General features: G+C 45.1%; 2 protein-coding genes across 2 annotated transcripts in view; both read left to right on the forward strand.

Annotated features, from left to right (window-relative positions):
• Nucleotides 1-10771, forward strand: part of LOC135477565 (reticulophagy regulator 3-like) — a 16302-nt gene extending 5531 nt beyond the window's left edge. Inside the window, 3 exon segments of the mRNA XM_064757710.1 lie at nucleotides 1618-1746; nucleotides 4076-4303; nucleotides 5902-10771. Coding sequence (XP_064613780.1) covers nucleotides 1618-1746; nucleotides 4076-4303; nucleotides 5902-6569 — 1025 coding nt within the window. The 3' untranslated portion in view covers nucleotides 6570-10771.
• Nucleotides 10556-10918, forward strand: LOC135477723 (sperm mitochondrial-associated cysteine-rich protein-like). Its single transcript, XM_064757917.1, has one exon. It carries the CDS (start codon nucleotides 10556-10558, stop codon nucleotides 10916-10918), a length of 363 nt encoding a protein of 120 aa, XP_064613987.1.
• The last annotated feature ends 11494 nt before the right edge of the window (nucleotides 10919-22412 follow it).

Here is a 22412-nt window from a genome sequence, read left to right on the forward strand (position 1 = left end):
GTGGTTTTACTCTCTATGCTGTAGGCGTATTTCACCAGTTACGTGTGACCATTTGCCGACTCTCACATTGTCATGGCTGCTGTGGTTTTACTCTCTATGCTGTAGGCGTATTTCACCAGTTACGTGTGACCATTTGCCAACTGTCACACAGGCATCCCTGCTCTTGTTTTACTCTCTATGCTGTAGGCGTATTTCACAGGATAGGTGTGATTATTTGCTTACTGTCACACTGTTATCACTGCTGTGGTTTTACTCTCTATGCCTTAGACTTATTTCACCGGTAGTAACAATGTGACCATTTGCCAACTGTCACACTGTCATCCCTGCTCTGGTTTTACTCTCTATGATCTAGCCGTAATTCACCGGTTACGTGTGACCAATTTCCAGCTATTACATTGTTCTTACTGCTCTGGTTTTACTCTCTATGCTGTAGGCGTATTTCACAGGTTAGGTGTGACCATTTGCCAACTGTCACACTGTCATCCCTGCTCTGGTTTTACTCTCTATGCTGTAGGCGTATTTCACAGGTTAGGTGTGACCATTTGCTAACTGTCACTTTGTCATCCCTGCTCTGGTTTTACTCTCTATGCTGTAGGTGTATTTCACAGGTTAGGTATGACCATTTGCCAACTGTCACACTGTCATCCCTGCTCTGGTTTTACTCTCTATGCTGTAAGGCGTATTTCACAGGTTACGTGTGACCATTTGCCAACTGTCACACTGTCATCCCTGCTGTGGTTTTACTCTCTATGCTGTAGGCGTATTTCACAGGTTAGGTGTGACCATTTGCCAACTGTCACACTGTCATCCCTGCTCTGGTTTTACTCTCTATACTGTAGGCGTATTTCACTGGTACGTTTGACCATTTGCCAGCTATTACACTGTTCTCGCCGCTGTGGTTTACTCTCTATGCTGTAGGCCTTTTATTATCTAAATCCACTCCTGGGCCCACTTGCACAAAGCCCTCTTAACGTTAAGAGCATGTAACTATCATGGCATACAGCACTGTAGGCATTACATGGCCATGGTAGTTGCATGCTCTTAAGGTTGAGAGGCTTTCATGTAAGGGCTCCCTGGTTTCCATAAACTCCCGGCAGTTTTTGCTTAGAACTGTCAAGAAGAAAGGAACAATTTATGCTTTCAGGGTGTAATGTAATTCATGTAAGGTTGATCCATTCAGATATTGACTTGATGCGGGACAAGTCTCGATTAAATTTTATTTGTAAAACAATTAATGATGAAGTTTGTCACACATCATGCTTCCTCTCCGGCTGTGCGTGGAAATGACTGCCCCTTTTCATGCCAGCATAATTCTAGCTGCAGTCATGTACGTGAAATATTTTTGGCCTAAAACATCAGTGAAATAGATAAATAAATAAATATAGAAAACACATATGCATGTATGATCCATCAATGGAGCTTGCAAGTAAAGGGGAATAACTGTGAGGGTCAGTGTGTTGTCGTGAATTATCTGCCCTTGAACAGTGATTTCATTATTTACCATTTCATACAAGAACACACATATATTGGTATATTACGAGCTTTGATCATAGGCATAATTAATAGAAAAGTGATGTTTGTTATATTTCATGTTACTACTTCTATGTTTCACTTCAGTTATCAGCCTTTTGCTCTGGCCTTGCATTATCTACCACAATCTGTTACAAAAGATCTACCTCCAGGGGGAACCACTCTTCATGAGACTGGATTACTGCCTCAAATTTCGAGGACGCTGGCCATTCAAAGGTGGGAGCATAAAATGTTTTTGTCAGTGTTGGGAAGCAGGTCATCTCCGAGCTGATGTTTGCCTTTTAATCAGTAACATGCCTGAGGTGTGGGTTCAATCTACACCCTGGGCAGGACATTTGTTCATTGCTGTGCTTCCTCTGTTTGAAAGGTTTTGGTGATAATCAGCTGTCAGTGGTGCTCTGATCTCTGTTGACCCAGTCTGGCGGTAGCTGGAGAAAATTTGTTTTCTGCCAATATCGTGTGAATATCTGTTTGTCATAAGTGATAAAGCTTATCTGTAACTTGTCAAAGGTCAGTGGTTTACTTCGGGGATTCTGTTTTCCTCCACCCAGAAATTTCATCACAATTGAGTAAGTGAAGAATTCTTGGGTATCAAGTAAATAAGTCAGATGCTGACAGCCGAAAGTGTGGCTGTCTCTCCATGACTTACATGTGTTTTCTCTATTTGTTTTTGTTTGGGCACACTTGAGTAGGAAAACAGCCATGCCTCACCGTGTACCTGACAGACCTCCCAACATAAGGCTTCAGCCAAAGAGATGTAATGTTTGATAGACGCTTAAAGAAACAGCCATGCCTCATTGTGTACCTGACAAATCTCATGACATAAGGCTTCAGCCAAAGAGATGTAAAGTTTGATAGACGAGTAAGAAAACAGCCATGCCTCACCGTGTACCTGACAAACCTTGTGACATAAGGCTTCAGCCAAAGAGATGTAAAGTTTGATAGACGAGTAAGAAAACAGCCATGCCTCACCGTGTACCTGACAAACCTTGTGACATAAGGCTTCAGCCAAAGAGATGTAATGTTTGATAGATGCTTAAGGAAACAGTCATGCCTCACTGTGTACCTGACAAACCTTGTGACATAAGGCTTCAGCCAAAGAGATGTAATGTTTGATAAACGAGTAGGAAGACAGCCATGCCTCACCGTGTACCTGACAAACCTTGTGACATATGGCTTCAGCCAAAGAGATGTAATGTTTGATAGATGCTTAAGGAAACAGTCATGCCTCACCGTGTACCTGACAAACCTTGTGACATAAGGCTTCAGCCAAAGAGATGTAATGTTTGATAGATGCTTAAGGAAACAGCCATGCCTCATCATGTACCTGACAAACTGTGTGACATAAGGCTTCAGCGAAAGAGATGTAAAGTTTGATAGACGAGTAAGGAAACAGTCATGCCTCACCATGTACCTGACAAACCTTGTGACATAAGGCTTCAGCCAAAGAGATGTAATGTTTGATAGATGCTTAAGGAAACAGTCATGCCTCACCGTGTACCTGACAAACCTTGTGACATAAGGCTTCAGCCAAAGAGATGTAAAGTTTGATAGACGAGTAAGAAAACAGCCATGCCTCACCGTGTAGCTGAAACACCTTGTGACATAAGGCTTCAGCCAAAGAGATGTAATGTTTGATAAACGAGTAGGAAAACAGCCATGCCTCATCATGTACCTGACAAACCTTGTGACATAAGGCTTCAGCCAAAGAGATGTAATGTTTGATAGATGAGTAAGGAAACAGTCATGTCTCACCGTGTACCTGACAAACCTTGTGACATATGGCTTCAGCCAAAGAGATGTAATGTTTGATAGATGCTTAAGGAAACAGTCATGCCTCACCGTGTACCTGACAAACCTTGTGACATAAGGCTTCAGCCAAAGAGATGTAATGTTTGATAGATGCTTAAGGAAACAGCCATGCCTCATCATGTACCTGACAAACCTTGTGACATAAGGCTTCAGCCAAAGAGATGTAAAGTTTGATAGACGAGTAAGGAAACAGTCATGCCTCACCGTGTACCTGACAAACCTTGTGACATAAGGCTTCAGCCAAAGAGATATAATGTTTGATAGATGCTTAAGGAAACAGTCATGCCTCACCGTGTACCTGACAAACCTTGTGACATAAGGCTTCAGCCAAAGAGATGTAAAGTTTGATAGACGAGTAAGAAAACAGCCATGCCTCACCGTGTACCTGACAAACCTTGTGACATAAGGCTTCAGCCAAAGAGATGTAATGTTTGATAAACGAGTAGGAAAACAGCCATGCCTCATCATGTACCTGACAAACCTTGTGACATAAGGCTTCAGCCAAAGAGATGTAATGTTTGATAGATGAGTAAGGAAACAGTCATGTCTCACCGTGTACCTGACAAACCTTGTGACATATGGCTTCAGCCAAAGAGATGTAATGTTTGATAGATGAGTAAAGTTACAGTACAGCAAATTTTAAAGGTGTACATCTATTCGAAGTGTGTGCATCAATGCGATATCTTTACGCACCAGCGTAAGTTTTACAGCGTAAGTATAACATTTCTTGCAGCTAAGCCGTCTGTGCGAGAGGTCAGAGGTCAGAGGTTAGTGGGGGGTGAGGACCATGCAGAGGTTGACACAGACAGCGAACTGGAGGAGTTTGTGCCGTCCGCCGACCCTGTGACAACAGCTGCCTTAGCTCGTGCAATCACAGACAGTGAAGACGAGAGTGGAACCCCACTGTCCACACCCTTACTGTCAAAAGAGCCCTCTGTCAGCGACCACTACACTGACGAAGGTGATTTACCCTCATTATTATGACTTACAATGTTTATTGTTTTTCTGCTATCACGTTTTTCACTGTAATTTCATTGTTTAAAACTAGTTACTGATTTTCCATTTTTACATTAGGCGACACCAATTTATTTTATGTTTCACTGGTGACAAAATTGTGATAAACATAAACTTAGAAATTCATCATTTCATTTTGTCTGGTGTGATTGATCATTTTCCTGTTTTTCTTGTAAATAAGTCTTCAACAGGTATAGTTGCTGAGACAATCCTCATTTTGCAGAAATGAGATGACTTTTTCACTTTTATTTTTGTTTTTATATGCTCCTCCAACATTGAAAAAAGTTTCATTCTCCTCACAAACAAAAAATTAAATTGGTCTGGCCTTAAAGCATTAAAAATGGTAAAAATTGGATGGTCAAAAAGGGGTTATGTTTTTTATATATGCCCTTCAAAGTAGTGGACATTGTTAAATATCATATTGCACTAGGGGGCCTCCGTGGCCGAGGGGGTTAGCATCCAGACCCCCTCCCTTCCCCATTACGGTGACTGTGAGTTCATCTCATGCTGACTTCCTCTCTGGCTGTACGTGGGAAGCTGTCGCAGCAACCTCCGGATGGTCGTGGGTTTCTTCAAGGGAAATATTCTTGAGCATCAAGATAAACAAACGAAATAATTCATATTGCGCTTTGTTGTCAATGAACCAGTAGTAAAGCCACATATACCAAAATAGTATCCATTACAAAGGTGTAGTCTCCCCACAAAGGTGTAGTCTCCCCACAAAGGTGTAGTCTTCCCGCAAAGGTGTAGTCTCCCCACAAAGGTGTAGTCTCCCCCACAAAGGTGTAGTCTCCCCACAAAGGTGTAGTCTCCCCACACAGGTGTAGCCTCCCCACAAAGGTGTAGTCTCCCCCACAAAGGTGTAGCCTCCCCCACAAAGGTGTAGTCTCCCCCACAAAGGTGTAGTCTCCCCACAAAGGTGTAGTCTCCCCCACAAAGGTGTAGTCTCCCCCACAACGGTGTAGTCTCCCCACAAAGGTGTAGCCTCCCCCACAAAGGTGTAATCTCCCCCACAAAGGTGTAGTCTCCCCACAAAGGTGTAGTCTCCCCCACAAAGGTGTAGTCTCCCCCACAAAGGTGTAGTCTCCCCACTAAGGTGTAGCCTCCCCCACAAAGGTGTAGTCTCCCCCACAAAGGTGTAGTCTCCCCACAAAGGTGTAGTCTTCCCACAAAGGTGTAGTCTCCCCACAAAGGTGTAGCCTCCCCCACAAAGGTGTAGTCTCCCCACAAAAGTGTGTACTTAAACTCAGTGGTCCTGGAAAATGCTGGAAGACATAGAATATGAGATGCTTGACCCTTAAAATGTTCGTGGTGTGTTGGGTACTCAGTGTGAAATAATTGTGATGGTGGGAGGGTTTGGCAGGAGGGCCTCATGAAACAAACCAAAACCTTGATTGGGTGGGGGGGAGTGTGTGTGTGTGTGCTGGGGGGGGGTGGGGAGTGGGGATAATATTGACCTTAATTACATCACTGTATAGCTAATATCCTCTGTTGTTGACTCAGTTCTAGTTCTTTTTTCCATGGTGTTTGTTTTTCCATATCTAGAGAACGACAAAGAAAGCTTCCATGACTTTGCTCGCGGGATCAACGAAATGCCATCTTTTGAAGATGTCCTGGATCAGACTGATGATGAAGGCGATCAACTCACGCTCAAAACCAAGCCGGAAACCAAGGAGAAAATTTTGAGTTCAAGTCGAAACCCCAGCAAAGAGAGTACTCCTGTGGACGGAAGGATGGATGCCATGCATTTCGTTCCTTCCCACTTTCGTGATTCTGACTCTGAAGAGGAACACACGTTGACTCGTGAGTTGTCTTTCCCTGATATCGCTGAAGTGTCAGAAACTGAATCAAACTCTGCGTACGGTGGTTCATCATCATCACTGGCGTCAGCGGCTGCCGGACAAACGATTCAGCAGTCTCTGCCAGGAGCAGTGATGTCTGCAGCGCTCTCGGGGCTGACCAGACTCGGTGAGAGCCTGCACGCTTCCGTCCTATCACAGCCCACTCCTCCTCACAATCCGCAGAATGTCATGTTTTCTGTTGGCAAATCTGAGGAAGAAGAAGAGCCCGATCATGTTCAGATTGCCCCCGGAGCTCATCAGGGTGCTGGGGACTCTGAGGAAGATTCAGAGTACAGCGATGACACCGAGGAGGCCGATGACTTTGAATTCCTGGACGAATACGAACTGGAAAATTATGAAAAAAAGAAATAGTTTTCTCAGGTAAATGTGCATTGTACCTGACTTTTTTTGTTCTTTTTTGTTTTAAGGAGGAAAAAAGAAGCTTTTTAATTTATCGAGTTTCTCCTGATTCTATCTGTGATTAGTAGCTCTGTGACCTACTGTCATATTTTCTGTCAGAACTAGACATTAGTTGTCATGTGTCTTGATGTATCCTGTAGAGTATGTGAGATCAGCGATAATCCCACATGACAGCCAATTAGATCCTCTGTGTCTGCTGGCTATAAAGCATGCTACTTTTAGCCCTGGGAAATGTCTGCATCAGACTGCACGTAACACTGTGTAGTCGGTGTTGCTTAGAGCACAAAGATTGTCGAGGCTTCAGTGCTTAACAAAGATATGCCACTATTCCAGAACATTGCTGTTACACGGCCTTCTTCTCCATCAAGGATAGGAATCAGGGATGCATGTACACTGGGGCTACTGTATGGCAACAAATCACCCATTATTTGTGTGGCACTTCAGTGTACAGCATGGATTTCTAAGTAAAGACAAAAATATGGTGCCATTCACTTCTCTGACCTAATCTGTGATGAAAAATGTCTTTGAGTTCCCCTGTATATACAGTGTGTATGTTGATGGTGTAAGATGGCAAGGTAAACTTGAGCCCTTGGATGTACAGAGTTTACTCCCTATTTTTGTTCCCTCATCTGTCTTTCAACTGTTTTTCTTTTCTTTTCCACTTGTCATCCTCATTTTTAATGACCAGGAGTTGGTGTCATGGGCATGTCTAACTGTTAGTCCGGCGTATCACGATAAATTAGTTTAAATGTCCACTGCTCACTGAGAAAAATAGCAAGGCTAAGTGCTGAGAGTGAAACTGTTTACTGTCATTTGTAGTCGTGATAAATATACGTATGCCACCATTGATTTGCCTGAAGAAGATTACTTATATGGTTGTACCTGAAGTGTTTGTTTGGTTGTACCTGAAGTGTTTGTAGACCATCTCTTACCTGTACAATCTAGCACAGGTGTGGCTTGGTTGTACCTGAAGTGTTTGTAGACCATCTCTTACCTGTACAATCTAGCACAGGTGTGGCTTGGTTGTACCTGAAGTGTTTGTAGACCATCTCTTACCTGTACAACCTGCACGGGTGTGGTTTGGTTGTACCTGAAGTGTTTGTAGACCATCTCTTACCTGTACAACCTGCACGGATGTGGCTTGGTTGTACCTGATGTGTTTGTAGACCATCTCTTACCTGTACAACGTGCACGGGTGTGGCTTGGTTGTACCTGAAGTGTTTGTAGACCATCTCTTACCTGTACAATCTAGCACAGGTGTGGCTTGGTTGTACCTGAAGTGTTTGTAGACCATCTCTTACCTGTACAATCTAGCACAGGTGTGGCTTGGTTGTACCTGAAGTGTTTGTAGACCATCTCTTACCTGTACAACCTGCACGGGTGTGGTTTGGTTGTACCTGAAGTGTTTGTAGACCATCTCTTACCTGTACAACCTGCACGGATGTGGCTTGGTTGTACCTGATGTGTTTGTAGACCATCTCTTACCTGTACAACCTGCACGGGTGTGGCTTGGTTGTACCTGAAGTGTTTGTAGACCATCTCTTACCTGTACAACCTGCATGGGTGTGGCTTGGTTGTACCTGAAGTGTTTGTAGACCATCTCTTACCTGTACAACCTGCTCGGGTGTGGCTTGGCTGTACCTGAAGTGTTTGCAGACCATCTCTTACCTGTACAACGTGCACGGGTGTGGCTTGGTTGTACCTGAAGTGATTGTAAACCATCTCCTCCCTGTACAACCTGTACGGGTGTGGCTTGGTTGTACCTGAAGTGTTTGCAGACCATCTCTTACCTGTACAACCTGCACGGGTGTGGGTTGGTTGTACCTGAAGTGTTTGCAGACCATCTCTTACATGTACAACCTGTACGAGTGTGGCTTGGTTGTACCTGAAGTGTTTGTAGACCATCTCTTACCTGTACAACCTGCACAGGTGTGGGTTGGTTGTACCTGAAGTGTTTGTAGACCATCTCTTACCTGTACAACCTGCACAGGTGTGGGTTGGTTGTACCTGAAGTGTTTGTAGACCATCTCTTACCTGTACAACCTGCACAGGTGTGGGTTGGTTGTACCTGAAGTGTTTGTAGACCATCTCTTACCTGTACAATCTAGCACAGGTGTGGTTTGGTTGTACCTGAAGTGTTTGTAGACCATCTCTTACATTTGTACCTGTACAACCTGCACGGGTGTGGGTTGGTTGTACCTGAAGTGTTTGCAGACCATCTCTTACATGTACAACCTGTATGAGTGTGGCTTGGTTGTACCTGAAGTGTTTGTAGACCATCTCTTACCTGTACAACCTGCACAGGTGTGGGTTGGTTGTACCTGAAGTGTTTGTAGACCATCTCTTACCTGTACAACCTGCTCAGGTGTGGTTTGGTTGTACCTAAAGTGTTTGCAGATCATCTCATCCCTTACCTAAGCGCTCACTGCACCTTCAATTCATAGAGTATCAGATTGCATCCATTCATGCAAGGTTCATTGCTTCACTTCATACAGGGATGCATCCATTCTCACAGTGCTCATGGCTTCAGTTCATACAGATCAGGGATGCATCAATTCAAATAGGGCTCATTGCTTCAGTCCCTACAGGTCAGCGATGCATCCCTTCACACAGGGTTCATTGCTTCAGTCCATACAGATCAGGGATGCATCCCTTCACACAGGATTCATGGCTTCAGTCCATACAGGTCAGCGATGCATCCCTTCACACAGGGTTCATTGCTTCAGTCCATACAGGTCAGCGATGCATCCCTTCACACAGGGCTCATTGCTTCAGTCCATACAGATAAGGGATGCATCCCTTCACACAGGGCTCATTGCTTCAGTCCATACAGATCAGGGATGCATCCCTTCACACAGGGTTCATTGCTTCAGTCCATACAGGTCAGCGATCGTATCCTTCATACAGGACTTGTTGCTTCACTTCATATAGCAATGCATCCCTTCCCGCAGAAAATGTCTGTTGTCTCAGTTCCTTGTACAAGTGAGTGATATGTTAGAATGCCAAAATGTTGACACAAAGCTGCCGAAGAACCTTCAGACAATGCTCCACAAAGCTTCTGAAGAACCTTCAGACAATGCTCCCCTGCTACAAGACCATTAATACTGTGTTACTGATTGGGTGATGAAGGTAAAAAAGTGTGTTTCATAGCTCATATATATTGTTTCATGTACACATTATTTGCTTCCTGTTTGTTTGGTGAAGGGTGTTATTTTATACACATAGATGTCTGTCAGAAATGATATGGGAGATTTTTAGAAGAGCTTTTTATGGTCATATTTAGAACAGAATCCTCACTTAGATTCGTTCAGTAATTTTGGTACGTGTATAAATTTGCCGATACAAAAATCAAATTTGTATTAATGGGTATTATGACAGCTGAGACAGGTATTTGTATGCTAAAAACTTAGGCTGCGAGTAGTGCTAAATTTTCAGGTAAGTCCCTCGTACAGTAGCAGACATGTAAATAATAAATGTGAATGGAATTGATATTTTCTGGTTGTGAGGCTAAGTACAGTTGACATATCGTAATGTTGTGTTTTTACAAAGATTCTATGACTGTTATATTGCTTTGCACAGTGGGTAAATGTGGAGTGTTATTGCTGATGTATGGTGTGTTGATATACAGAATCTATGTACAACATCTATACACTTGATGTTCTAGTAGTGTACTGAGTTAAGGTGGAATTTCGTAGTTATTCAATGGGGTGACTTGACATCCCTGAAGCAATTGTATGAACTGCCAATAAATGAAGTGAATTGGTACATACTAAATGTGTTTTTGCCAAATATTTCATGCTATTAAATCCATACCCTCTCCCAAAATGAAATTCAGGATACTAGATCAGCTTCGTGCACAGGTTAACTTCAGAAGCAGCAGAATGGCAGAAAAAATAAAGTTGGCCTTGTGCGTGTACATGTATGTGGTTCCTTCGAAAATGACAGCCTCCCCAGCATGCCCAGCCTCCCCAGCATGCCCGGCCTCCCCATCCTCCCCAGCATGCCCAGCCTCCCCAGCATGCCCAGCCTCCCCAGCATGCCTAGCCTCCCCATCCTTCCCAGCATGCCCCGCCTCCCCAGCCTTCCCAGCATGCCCAGCCTCCCCAGCATGCCCAGCCTCCCCATCCTTCCCAGCATGCCCAGCATGTCCAGCCTCCCCAACATGCCCAGCCTCCCCAGTATGCCCAGCATGCCCAGCCTCCCCAGCATGTCGAGCATGTCCAGCCTCCCCAGCATGCCCAGTGTCCCCAGCATTCCCAGCCTCCCCAGCATGCCCAGCCTCCCCAGCATTCCCAATTTAAGGATATCATTTTGTTTTAAATCAGTTTGTTGTTGTAACATTTTAACATGACAGCCATGGTGTTGGTAAAACAGTAATGAGTGTAAGACTACAGTTGTGTGTACAGTTTATGAAAACACTGTAACTTGTGGAATTTGGTCAGTGGATGATGTGAAAAAATCTGTTAGGACAGAATGCTGAGATTTACCATTGGTATTGTAATTACTGGCAGGGTTATTACCTGTACAAGGGCCCTCAGTTGGCTAGCATGTTAGTGCAGTGTTACGCCCAGGAGCCTCTCACCAATGTTGTCGATGTGAGTTCAAGTCCAGCTCATGCTGGCATCCTCTCCGGCTGTACATGGGAATGTCAGCCAGCAACCAGTGAATGGTCATGGGTTTTGTCCGGTTTCCTCCTACCATAATGCTGGCCACCGTCGTATGAGTGAAATGTTCTTGAGTACGGCGTAAAACACCAATCAAATAAATACATAAATAAATAAATAAATAAATGACCTGTATATGTAGGTTTGTTACTATTGTGTTACCACTGGCTTGTGTTGGCCAGCATGTGTTTACTGGATCACTTCTGACATTCTGTAGAACTGTAGCTGTGAAGTAACTGTATATGATAAGGGTGATGTTCCCAGTAAATTCTCATTCTCTTTCGTCACACTTGTTATAATGCCGGTGTTACATGTATGTGTTACCAGTCCTGTGATCTTGTTAACGCCTTTAGTGTCCTAATTACATTTGCATAATACATAGTATATCTAGGTAACCATTGAGCATATGAAGGCTGTGTGTGGCTTTGAGTAATTTACTATGGATTTGCATTTATCATTTTCCTACAGTGTTTTTGCAAATCTGTGCCTACATCTAGATGTAATTAGAGGTGTATCTAGTGTGGACATGAAGGACAATTGAGGTGTTCTTACTTTGGAATGAATGATTATGGCTTAACGCCACATCAGCAAAATTTCAGCCATATCATGGCGATTCTTACTTTGGAAGGGAAGAACAAATGACGAGGTCTTCCCACTGTGCAAGGGAGTGACAAATGACGAGGTGTTCCCACTGAGGAAGGGAGTGACAAATGACGAGGCGTTCCCACAGTGCAAGGGAGTGACAAATGACGAGGTGTTCCCACTGAGAAAGGGAGTGACAAATGACGAGGTGTTCCCACTGAGGAAGGGAGTGACAAATGACGAGGTGTTCCCACTGAGGAAGGGAGTGACAAATGACGAGGTGTTCCCACTGTGCAAGGGAGTGACAAATGACGAGGCGTTCCCACTGAGGAAGGGAGTGACAAATGACGAGGTGTTCCCACTGTGCAAGGGAGTGACAAATAACGAGGCGTTCCCACTGTGCAAGGTAGTGACAAATGACGAGGTGTTCCCACTGAGGAAGGGAGTGACAAATGACGAGGTGTTCCCACTGAGGAAGGGAGTGACAAATGACGAGGTGTTCCCACTTTGCAAGGGAGTGACAAATGACGAGGTGTTCCCACTGAGGAAGGGAGTGACAAATGACGAGGTGTTCCCACTGTGCAAGGGAGTGACAAATGACGAGGCGTTCCAACTGTGTAAGGGAGTGACAAATGACGAGGCGTTCCCACTGTGCAAGGGAGTGACAAATGACGAGGCGTTCCCACTGAGGAAGGGAGTGACAAATGACGAGACGTTCCCACTGTGCAAGGGAGTGACAATGATGAGGCGTTCCCACTGAGGAAGGGAGTGACAAATGACGAGGTGTTCCCACTGTGCAAGGGAGTGACAAATGACGAGGTGTTCCCACTGAGGAAGGGAGTGACAAATGACGAGGTGTTCCCACTGTGCAAGGGAGTGACAAATGACGAGGTGTTCCCACTGAGGAAGGGAGTGACAAATGACGAGGTGTTCCCACTGAGGAAGGGAGTGACAAATGACGAGGTGTTCCCACTTTGCAAGGGAGTGACAAATGACGAGGTGTTCCCACTGAGGAAGGGAGTGACAAATGACGAGGTGTTCCCACTGTGCAAGGGAGTGACAAATGACGAGGCGTTCCAACTGTGTAAGGGAGTGACAAATGACGAGGCGTTCCCACTGTGCAAGGGAGTGACAAATGACGAGGCGTTCCCACTGAGGAAGGGAGTGACAAATGACGAGGCGTTCCAACTGTGCAAGGGAGTGACAATGATGAGGCGTTCCCACTGAGGAAGGGAGTGACAAATGACGAGGTGTTCCCACTGTGCAAGGGAGTGACAAATGACGAGGTGTTCCCACTGAGGAAGGGAGTGACAAATGACGAGGTGTTCCCACTGTGCAAGGGAGTGACAAATGACGAGGTGTTCCCACTGAGGAAGGGAGTGACAAATGACGAGGTGTTCCCACTGTGCAAGGGAGTGACAAATGACGAGGTGTTCCCACTGAGGAAGGGAGTGACAAATGACGAGGTGTTACCACTGAGGAAGGGAGTGACAAATGCCAAGGTGTTCCCACTGAGGAAGGGAGTGACAAATGACGAGGTGTTCCCACTGTGCAAGGGAGTGACAATGATGAGGCGTTCCCACTGAGGAAGGGAGTGACAAATGACGAGGTGTTCCCACTGTGCAAGGGAGTGACAAATGACGAGGTGTTCCCACTGAGGAAGGGAGTGACAAATGACGAGGTGTTCCCACTGAGGAAGGGAGTGACAAATGACGAGGTGTTCCCACTGTGCAAGGGAGTGACAAATGACGAGGTGTTCCCACTGAGGAAGGGAGTGACAAATGACGAGGTGTTACCACTGAGGAAGGGAGTGACAAATGCCAAGGTGTTCCCACTGAGGAAGGGAGTGACAAATGACGAGGTGTTCCCACTGTGCAAGGGAGTGACAAATGACGAGGTGTTCCCACTGTGCAAGGGAGTGACAAATGACGAGGTGTTCCCACTGAGGAAGGGAGTGACAAGTGACGAGGTGTTCCAACTGTGCAAGGGAGTGACAAATGACGAGGTGTTCCCACTGAGGAAGGGAGTGACAAATGACGAGGTGTTCCCACTGTGCAAGGGAGTGACAAATGACGAGGCGTTCCCACTGAGGAAGGGAGTGACAAATGACGAGGTGTTCCCACTGAGGAAGGGAGTGACAATTGACGAGGCGTTCCCACTGAGGAAGGGAGTGACAAATGATGAGGCGTTCCCACTGAGGAAGGGAGTGACAAATGACGAGGCGTTCCCACTGTGCAAGGGAGTGACAAATGACGAGGTGTTCCCACTGAGGAAGGGAGTGACAAATGACGAGGTGTTCCCACTGAGGAAGGGAGTGACAAATGACGAGGTGTTCCCACTGAGGAAGGGAGTGACAAATGACGAAGTGTTCCCACTGAGGAAGGGAGTGACAAATGAGGAGGCGTTCCCACTGAGGAAGGGAGTGACAAATGACGAGGTGTTCCCACTGAGGAAGGGAGTGACAAATGACGAGGTGTTCCCACTGAGGAAGGGAGTGATAAATGACGAGGCGTTCCCACTGTGCAAGGGAGTGACAAATGACGAGGCGTTCCCACTGAGGAAGGGAGTGACAAATGACGAGGCGTTCCCATTGAGGAAGGGAGTGACGAATGACGAGGCGTTCCCACTGAGGAAGGGAGTGACAAATGACGAGGTGTTCCCACTGAGGAAGGGAGTGACAAATGACGAGGTGTTCCCACTTTGCAAGGGAGTGACAAATGACGAGGTGTTCCCACTGAGGAAGGGAGTGACAAATGAGGAGGTGTTCCCACTGAGGAAGGGAGTGACAAATGACGAGGTGTTCCCACTGAGGAAGGGAGTGACAAATGAAGAGGTGTTCCCACTGAGGAAGGGAGTGACAAATGACGAGGTGTTCCCACTGTGCAAGGGAGTGACAAATGACGAGGTGTTCCCACTGTGTTAGGGAGTGACAAATGACGAGGCGTTCCCACTGTGCAAGGGAGTGACAAATGATGAGGCGTTCCCACTGAGGAAGGGAGTGACAAATGATGAGGCGTCCCCACTGTGCAAGGGAGTGACAAATGACGAGGTGTTCCCACTGTGTTAGGGAGTGACAAATGACGAGGCGTTCCCACTGTGCAAGGGGAGTGACAAATGACGAGGTGTTCCAACTGTGCAAGGGAGTGACAAGAGTTGATCCCATGGTTGAAGGGAGTGACAATTGACGGGTTGATCCCATGGTTGAAGGGAGTGACAAATGACGAGGCGTTCCAACTGTGCAAGGGAGTGACAAATGATGAGGCATTCCCACTGCAAGGGAGTGACAAATGACGAGGCGTTCCAACTGAGGAAGGGAGTGACAAATGACGAGGCGTCCCCACTGTGCAAGGGAGTGACAAATGATGAGGTGTTCCCACTGTGCAAGGGAGTGACAAATGACGAGGCGTTCCCACTGTGCAAGGGAGTGACAAATAACCAGGTGATCCATGGTTGAAGGGAGTGACAATTGACGAGTTGATCCCATGATTGAAGGGAGTGACAATTGACGGGTTGATCCCATGGTTGAAGGGAGGGACAATTGACGGGTTGATCCCATGGTTGAAGGGAGTGACATTTGCAATTGACGGGTTGATCCCATGGTTGAAGGGAGTGACAATTGACGAGTTGATCCCATGGTTGAAGGGAGTGACAATTGACGAGTTGATCCCATGGTTGAAGGGAGTGACAATTGACGGGTTGATCCCATGGTTGAAGGGAGTGACAATTGACGGGTTGATCCCATGGTTGAAGGGAGTGACAATTGACGAGTTGATCCCATGGTTGAAAGGAGTGACAATTGACGAGTTGATCCCATGGTTGAAGGGAGTGACATTTGACGAGTTGAAGGGAGTGACAATTGACGGGTTGATCCCATGGTTGAAGGGAGTGACAATTGACGAGTTGATCCCATGGTTGAAGGGAGTGACAATTGACGGGTTGATCCCATGGTTGAAGGGAGTGACAATTGACGTGTTGATCCCATGGTTGAAAGGAGTGACAATTGACGGGTTGATCCCATGGTTGAAGGGAGTGACAATTGACGTGTTGATCCCATGGTTGAAAGGAATGACAATTGACGGGTCGATCCCATGGTTGAAGGGAGTGACAATTGACGGGTCGATCCCATGGTTGAAGGGAATGACAATTGACGAGTTGATCCCATGGTTGAAGGGAGTGACAATTGACGAGTTGATCCCATGGTTGAAGGGAGTGACAATTGACGAGTTGATCCCATGGTTGAAGGGAGTGACAATTGACGGGTTGATCCCATGGTTGAAGGGAATGACAATTGACGGGCTGATCCCATGGTTGAAGGGAGTGACAATTGACGGGTTGATCCCATGGTTGAAGGGAGTGACAATTGACGTGTTGATCCCATGGTTGAAGGGAATGACATTTGACGAGTTGAAGGGAGTGACAATTGACGAGTTGATCCCATGGTTGAAAGGAGTGACAATTGACGGGTTGATCCCATGGTTGAAGGGAGTGACAATTGACGGGTTGATCCCATGGTTGAAGGGAGTGACAATTGACGAGTTGATCCTATGGTTGAAGGGAATGACAATTGACGAGTTGATCCCATGGTTGAAGGGAATGACAATTGACGAGTTGATCCCATGGTTGAAGGGAGTGACAATTGACGAGTTGATCCCATGGTTGAAGGGAGTGACAATTGACGAGTTGATCCCATGGTTGAAGGGAGTGACAATTGACGGGTTGATCCCATGGTTGAAGGGAATGACAATTGACGGGCTGATCCCATGGTTGAAGGGAGTGACAATTGACGGGTTGATCCCATGGTTGAAGGGAGTGACAATTGACGTGTTGATCCCATGGTTGAAGGGAATGACATTTGACGAGTTGAAGGGAGTGACAATTGACGAGTTGATCCCATGGTTGAAAGGAGTGACAATTGACGGGTTGATCCCATGGTTGAAGGGAGTGACAATTGACGGGTTGATCCCATGGTTGAAGGGAGTGACAATTGACGAGTTGATCCTATGGTTGAAGGGAATGACAATTGACGAGTTGATCCCATGGTTGAAGGGAGTGACAATTGACGGGTTGATCCCATGGTTGAAGGGAGTGACAATTGACGAGTTGATCCCATGGTTGAAGGGAGTGACAATTGAGGGGTTGATCCCATGTTTGAAGGGAGTGACAATTGACGGGTTGAGCTCATGGTTGAAGGGAGTGACAATTGACGAGTTGATCCCATGGTTGAAGGGAGTGACAATTGACGGGTTGATCCCATGGTTGAAGGGAGTGACAATTGACGAGTTGATCCCATGGTTGAAGGGAGTGACAATTGAGGGGTTGATCCCATGTTTGAAGGGAGTGACAATTGACGGGTTGAGCTCATGGTTGAAGGGAGTGACATTTGACGACTTGATCCCATGGTTGAAGGGAGTGACAATTGACGGGTTGATCCCATGGTTGAAGGGAGTGACAATTGACGAGTTGATCCCATGGTTGAAGGGAGTGACAATTGACGGGTTGATCCCATGGTTGAAGGGAGTGACAATTGACGGGTTGATCCCATGGTTGAAAGGAGTGACAATTGACGAGTTGATCCCATGGTTGAAAGGAGTGACAATTGACGAGTTGATCCCATGGTTGAAGGGAGTGACAATTGACGAGTTGATCCCATGGTTGAAGGGAGTGAAAAATGAAGCTGATGATGAGCTTTAGAGAGATTTCCACGGTGGATGCCGGATGAGGTGGATATTGACTTGGGTTTGAGGAGTATTTGTTTCCACTGTGGATATATGGGACAACTGGCCCTTTTGCCAGCTTACATACTCGTGAAGACTGCTATGTGAAATCTTGCATTCATTTTATTTAGTGTGTTTTTAGTCTTGGGCACTGTATGGCGGGGGCTTTTTACAATATTTGCATTAGGTACATGTACCCGTAACTTTTACTTTCGTCTGCCTTTTCCAGTTCATTTGCAGTTTGATTTCTACTTAGCATTAGTCGTGTGACTGACCCTGCTACATGTATTTATTATGTTTATTGTTATTTTTCTACCGAAACAGTGGTTTTTCAGGGTGTAGATTTTCAGTACCCGTAACACTTGTTTAGAATGCATTTAATTTTGACGAAAGACTCAAAAATCACTAAAATATAGTTCATATCAAATGAAATTCCATTCAACACTGTTCAGGAAAATAGCATTTTACAACCATATTTTTGGCTTGAAATAATTCATTTCATAATGCGTTGGGCGAATGCATTCATAGCTCCTTGTTTGTATGTGCTGAATTTGCAGTGCGTGTTAAGAAGCAAAGACCGGAAGTGATGTCACTGATCCCAATATTGTCAGAAAAGGCACCGTAGATTTCAAAGGTTGAAAAGCATTTTATTATTCAAAAAGTAAAAGTAAATAAATCTATAATAACTATTTATATGCACATAATTTACTGGTTTCATCTCACATCTCATAAACGTAACAGAGGCCTCCTTGCACAAAGCCATTGAAGTTGACCGTAACTACCATGGCAACATATATGTGTCACCATGGTTGTTACAATGAACTTTGCCTACATTTGTTTTGTGCAAAAGAAGTCGAATTCTACAAATTGTTTGATTGTCGCCCTTGTCTTTTTTATTGTTTTATTAATGGAGTTTGAAGTGTCGATGTGACAGATCGCACGTCGTGTGATCGCGGCACTAAAACAGGTTTTGATTAGGACAGTTACGGGCTTTGCAGGTCAGTATTGAGTCTGTTGTTTTAATTCTTCTTGTTTTATAATACATGTATATGTGGAAGTTATGTGAATCATATTTGACCTGTACCTGAACTGTCCGTAACAGTAGAATGTACTTTATCATCTCCTGTGTATGCTATCTACCTCAGCTTAGTACATCGGTATAATAAGACTTTCAGCCTATCCCTTCTGCTTGGTTATAATGCCACATTTTTCAGTGCGGTTTTCTGGGCTTATTTAAGCAGAATTTGGTGAATCGTTTTTTTTTTTCGTTCGCAAATAACGTTTTTTTTTGGTCACTTTATTCGTCATAGATACTGTCTTGTGGCGTTTTAACCATGTGTTCTTAACGCCATGTATTCCAACAAAAGCAGACACATACGAGATAGAATTTATCAGGAGCTTATTCCAGAAAGCCACGTCTGACTGCATCAGTTGAACGTACATGACCTAACCGTATGCTGTGCCTGTTCATACAGTAACTCGCGACTGAAATTTTTACTACGCAAATGTGATTCTTCAACGGCGCACATCCCAGTTTAGCACCAGCATATCAAATAGCAACTTGCTTGAAAACGTAAACAGCTGTTCATGGCACACTCTTTTTTGTTATCTTCATCCATCTTTCAATGCGTCTCTTCACCATACTTGTCTTTTGATTTTCTCATGCTTTCATCTCTTTGTCGTCTCTATAAGAAGGGATCTGAATATATAAGTTCAAATACATGTCTAGAACTTCTTGACTCCAAATACAGCACACAGTGCTCTGTTCTGTATACCGTGTAACACCTCATTGTTTACATCGGTTTGATCAAAACGACATTTCTGTTGTATGTTACGTGTGACGAACATATTCACTGTTGTTAAATACACAGTAATGTATGAAGACGTACTTGTATATGTATGTGTGTACGAGTATAGACATCACTGCTGACCGGTAAAGCATAACCTGTTACTTTGTGTATTGTCGCGCTTCTGTGGATATAAATATTCTGTACATATATAAGGGATTGGCTTTGTATGAAATTGCGGTTTTAATAAACTCAATATTCTTTTAATAGTATTCACAGTATTGTTGTCTCGTATATATCTGGTAAAGGTTGGTGGGTTACTCCGGGCATCCCGTATATCTGGTAAAGGTTGGTGTGTTACTTCGGGCATCCCGTATATCTGGTAAAGGTTGGTGGGTTACTCCGGGCATCCCGTATATCTGGTAAAGGTTGGTGGGTTACTCCGGGCATCCTGTATATCTGGTAAAGGTTGGTGGGTTACTCCGCGGATCCCGTATATCCGGTAAAGGTTGGTGGGTTACTCCGGGCATCCCGTATATCCGGTAAATGTTGGTGGGTTACTCCGGGCATCCCGTATATCTGGTAAAGGTTGGTGGGTTACTACGGGCATCCCATATATCTGGTAAAGGTTGGTGGGTTACTCCGGGCATCCCGTATATCCTGTAAATGTTGGTGGGTTACTCCGGGCATCCCGTATATCTGGTAAATGTTGGTGGGTTACTCCGGGCATCCCGTATATCCGGTAAATGTTGGTGGGTTACTCCGGGCATCCCGTATATCCGGTAAATGTTGGTGGGTTACTCCGGGCATCCCGTATATCTGGTAAAGGTTGGTGGGTTACTCCGGGCATCCCGTATATCCGGTAAATGTTGGTGGGTTACTCCGGGCATCCCGTATATCCGGTAAATGTTGGTGGGTTACTCCGGGCATCCTGTATATCTGGTAAATGTTGGTGGGTTACTCCGGGCATTAGTGTCCAAAAAATTGTTTTGAATAAAGAGGGGCAAAATATTTTGTTTCATCTGCGTAACACTTGTATCTTCAAATTTTCTTTGTTATATTTTGCGTTCAGCAAATGAAATCAATTCATCCTCTGCATTTACATCTCTATATTTTAATTATTCGTTCGTTCTGTCAGTGTTTGGTCAGAATTAGCGGCCATAATAATCTCCCTCCCCTCTCTATCTCTCTCTGGTATTTTTTTAACACGACAGTGAACAGTTAGAGTTACCGGGACCTATCTGAAGGAGCTGTCATCCTTCTTGCATCCCAAGGCTTAACATCATATACTGTTCTTAATATGACCTGATGGGTTTTCTGATCATACAGTAGCACTTGACCATTGTGAACAAGAAATACTACCAGGGAAGCAATCTTCATTTGGGAGTTTACATGGAAGAGATGCCAGCTGTCCAGTTCCACAAAGGTACACATGAAGAGATGTCAGTTGCCAGTTCCACCAAGTTACTTTTGGAGACACAAGACGCCAGTTCCACAAACGTACACATGGAAGAGATACCAGTTGCCAGTTCCACAAACGTACACATGGAAGAGATACCAGTTGCCAGTTCCACAAACGTACACATGGAACAGATGCCAGTTGCCAGTTCCACAAAGGTACACATGGAAGAGATACCAGTTGCCAGTTCCACAAACGTACACATAGAACAGATGCCAGTTGCCAGTTCCACAGAGGTACACATGAAAGAGATACCAGTTGCCAGTTCCACAGAGGTATACATGAAAGAGAAACCACTTGCCAATTCCACAGGGCTATGCATCCAAGAGATTCAAGTTGCCATCTCCACAAAGGTGTAGCCATCTCAACAGTTGCCAGTTCCAAGGAGGTACACATGAAGGAGATTCAAGTTGCCATCTCCACAAAGGTGTAGCCATCTCAACAGTTGCCAGTTCCACGGAGGTACACATGAAGGAGATTCAAGTTGCCATCTCCACAAAGGTGTAGCCATCTCAACAGTTGCCAGTTCCACGGAGGTACACATGAAGGAGATTCAAGTTGCCATCTCCAGAAGAGAGAGAGCAGTTATCATCTCCATACAGGTATATATAATAGAAAGACCTGTTGTCTTCTTCACGAAGGTGTACATTAAAGAGAGACCAGTGGTATCTCTACAGGCGTATGCATGAAGGAGAGGTCAGTCATATATGATATATGAAAATAATAGATACCAACTGCAATTTCCTCACAGGTATACATGAACATATATCAGTTGCCATGTCCACCGAGGCATACATGAAGAGATACTAGTTGCCATGTCGACAGAGGCATACATGTAGAGATACCAGTTGCCATGTCCACAGAGGCATACATGAAGAAATACCAGTTGCCATGTCCACAGGGGCATACATGAACATATACCAGTTGCCATCTCCACAGGGGCATACATGAAGAAATACTTGTTGGCATGTCCAGAGAGGCATACATAAACAGATACTTGTTGGCATATCCAGAGAGGCATACATGAAGAAATACTAGTTGGCATGTCCACAGGGGCATACATGAAGAAATACTAGTTGGCATGTCCACAGAGACATTCATGAAGGAGAGAACAGTTGGCATGTCGACAAAGGCATACATGAAGAGATACTAGTTGGCATGTCGACAGAGACATACATGAAGAGATGCTCGCTGCCATGTCGACAGAGGCATACATGAAGAGATAGTAGTTGGCATGTCGACAGAGGCATACATGAAGAGATCCTAATTGGCATGTCCACAGCGGCATTCATGAAGGACAGAAGTTGCCATGTCGACAGAGGAGAACAGTTGCCATGTCCACAGAGGCATACAAGAAGTAGAGAACAGTTGCCATGTCCACACAGGCATTCATGAAGGAGAGAATGGTTGCCATGTCCACACAGGCATACATGAAGGAAAGAACAGGTTGCCATGTCCACACAGGCATACATGAAAGAGAGAACAGTTGCCATGTCCGCAGAGGCGTACATGAAGGAGAGAACATTTGGCATGTCCACAGAGGCATTCATGAAGGAGAGAACAGTTGACATGTCCACAGAGACATTCAT

Source organism: Liolophura sinensis, chromosome 11, assembly GCF_032854445.1.
Source record: "Liolophura sinensis isolate JHLJ2023 chromosome 11, CUHK_Ljap_v2, whole genome shotgun sequence".
Taxonomy (NCBI): domain Eukaryota; kingdom Metazoa; phylum Mollusca; class Polyplacophora; order Chitonida; family Chitonidae; genus Liolophura; species Liolophura sinensis.